At 55.3% G+C, this 2,812-nt stretch overlaps 1 protein-coding gene across 1 annotated transcript; it reads left to right on the top strand.

Moving 5' to 3' along the window:
• The first annotated feature begins 1,018 nt into the window (after positions 1 to 1,018).
• Positions 1,019 to 2,335, top strand: LOC146565129 (D(1)-like dopamine receptor). Its single transcript, XM_085287897.1, has one exon. The coding sequence runs from the start codon at positions 1,019 to 1,021 to the stop codon at positions 2,333 to 2,335; it is 1,317 nt and encodes a 438-aa protein (XP_085144023.1).
• Positions 2,336 to 2,812: the final 477 nt, after the last annotated feature.

Genomic DNA, 2,812 nt, shown 5'->3' on the forward strand with positions numbered 1-2,812 from the left:
CCTGTAAGTTAATTTTTCTTTGTCTGGTACGATAAACTTTTTTCCTATAATCCGCTGATGATGTTTTATTTTACAACTATAGTTGTTTTTTTTTAAAGAACTCTTATAAACGCCGAAGGTCACCGAGAGCAGCTGGAAAAGCAGTTTTATTTATAAGGTTCTGTGAGACGAAGACTGAAGCTGTGCAGGACCGAGAGCGACACACAGCGAGGAAGTCTAAACAAACTGTTTCACGACCTGCAGGCAGGAAAGCTCAGTTCAGACTCACCTTCAGCAAACGTGCGGCTCCGTGAGTGCGCTCGCTCTGCAGCAGCGAGGAGCTGCACCTCCTCCTCCTCACTCCGAGGAGCTCTTCTCTGAAAGCAGCTGCTGTGGATCCACATCAGACACACCTGAACTTGAAGAAAAACGGGAAACCTTCAGATTTCTGTCAAAGAAACCAACACAGAACTTAATTACTGCTCCAGCTGATCCCCGGAAGGAGCTCGCGGGTCCATTAAAGGTAACGCAGACGGACACCTGAGAGACCCTGACAGGCACAGACAGGTGTGCGCAGCCGCAGCAGGGGTTCCGGGCCCGGCTAGAGTGTCTGTGGCTCTCTGCAGGTACCCTCCCACAGTGGGACACACACGTCGGGTCGGCTGGTGCACCTGTTAGCCCTGCGACGGGTGGAGACATGTCCAGATGGTGCCGGGGTCTGCTCCTGAGAACCGGATCACTCGTTGATGAAACTGCTGTTTCCAAAGTTTGTTAAACAGTGGGTGGAAGTGTTTGTTTCTCCCGTGACCTGTTAACACGAGAGCAGACGTCTTTGGCACATTAAAAACATAAAGAAACTGAAGCAAACGAACTCGGCGTGAACTTTCCACGCTTCGGGGTTGTTGTTTTTTTGGTTGTTCTTTTACAGACCGAAACATTTGAAGTGTGCGTTTCACGTGCGCTATATGTAAGTGTTGAAGAGCTCTGAGCTCGCGTGGATTGAGTATACCGGAGGGAGGGAGGGACAGTCCGAGTGTCCATGGAGACTTTCTACAACCACACGCGGAACCAGCGGCAGGACCAGAGCCAGCACCCAGTGGTCACGGCGGCAGCGGACAGCCCCGCGCACGGGAGTGACCTCAGCCTCCGCGCGCTCACCGGATGCGTCCTGTGCGTCCTGATCGTGTCCACGCTGCTGGGGAACGCGCTGGTGTGCGCCGCCGTCATCAAGTTCCGCCACCTTCGCTCCAAAGTCACCAACGCCTTTGTCATCTCTCTGGCCGTGTCCGACCTGTTCGTGGCCGTGCTAGTGATGCCGTGGAGGGCCGTGTCCGAGGTGGCCGGCGTCTGGCTGTTCGGCCGCTTCTGCGACACGTGGGTGGCGTTCGACATCATGTGCTCCACGGCCTCTATCCTCCACCTGTGCATCATCAGCATGGACCGCTACTGGGCCATCTCCAGCCCGTTCCGCTACGAGCGCAGGATGACGCGCAGGTTCGCGTGCGTGATGATCGGTGTGGCGTGGACGCTGTCTGTGCTCATCTCCTTCATCCCCGTGCAGCTCAACTGGCACCGCGCGGGCGCGCAGAACGCCACGGACCCGGGGGACTGCAACGCGAGCCTGAATCGCACCTATGCCATCTCCTCTTCCCTCATCAGCTTTTACATCCCCGTGCTCATCATGGTGGGCACGTACACGCGCATCTTCCGCATCGCGCGCACGCAGATCCGGCGGATCTCGTCGCTAGAGAGGGGCTGCCGCGCCGTGCACCGGCGGCCCCGCGCCTCCGCGCACGAGGAGAGCTCTCTGAAAACTTCCTTCCGCCGCGAGACCAAAGTGCTGAAGACGCTGTCGGTCATCATGGGCGTGTTCGTGTTCTGCTGGCTGCCGTTCTTCGTGCTCAACTGCATGGTTCCCTTCTGCCGCCTGGAGCGCCTGGGCGCGCCGCCCTGCGTCAGCGACACCACGTTCAGCGTGTTCGTGTGGTTCGGCTGGGCCAACTCGTCCCTGAACCCGGTCATCTACGCCTTCAACGCAGACTTCCGGAAGGCCTTCTCCACCATCCTGGGCTGCAGCCGCTACTGCGCCACCTCGGCGGTGGACTTCAGTAACGAGCTGGCGTCCCACCACGACACCACCCTGCAGAAGGAGGTGTGCGCTGCGCCGGCGGAGCTCGAGCGCGACTTCGATAAAGTTTCGGCCATTTCCGGTGATTCCAGGAACCGCCGGAACTTGCTGCTGCCCGCCATCCTGCGGCACGAGTGCGAGGCCGAGATCTCTCTGGACATGATGCCCTTTGGACACGATGCACCGGCAGACTTTTACGTGATACCCGGTCAAGTCCAGGACCTGTGAGCAGACCGGGATTGACCTTTGACCTTCTGCTTGTGACTTTAAACGAGAGGAGAGGATTTTTTTTCCTGTTGTCAGGTCATTTAAGTGTGGACGATTTTTCCATCAAACATTTGAGAGGATGTAAAAAAAAATGGATACTCATCATTATCATCATCATCATCATCCCGACTTCAGATGGAAGGCAGGAGGTCGTTCTGTGTTTGTCACTCTGAGCTCTGTTCTGCTCATTCCCAATATTCCAACATCTGGACATAAAAACAGATGACAGAGTTTGTCCGAGTCACTGGAACGCCTTACCATTTCCTGTTAATGCTCTTTATACATTAAACTCTTTGCTTGAGACTCACTTCGACTCTTTCATTTGGACCAAACCTCCACAGTTTTGGTTCCTCTGGTACTTTCCCCACCACCACGTGAAGCTTGAGAAGATCTGACTAAAAGCACAAATCCAAAATGATCCATTGAGTCAAACAGGCA

This window comes from Mchenga conophoros, linkage group LG10 (assembly GCF_057382185.1).
Source record: "Mchenga conophoros isolate Kocher_MC1m ecotype Shallow Benthic linkage group LG10, M_conophoros_male_GT1.1, whole genome shotgun sequence".
Taxonomy (NCBI): Eukaryota; Metazoa; Chordata; class Actinopteri; order Cichliformes; family Cichlidae; genus Mchenga; species Mchenga conophoros.

Bases quoted from the DNA above. Each gene is read 5' to 3' on its own strand.
- LOC146565129 (XM_085287897.1), top strand. From the start codon at position 1,019: ATGGAGACTTTCTACAACCACACGCGGAACCAGCGGCAGGACCAGAGC.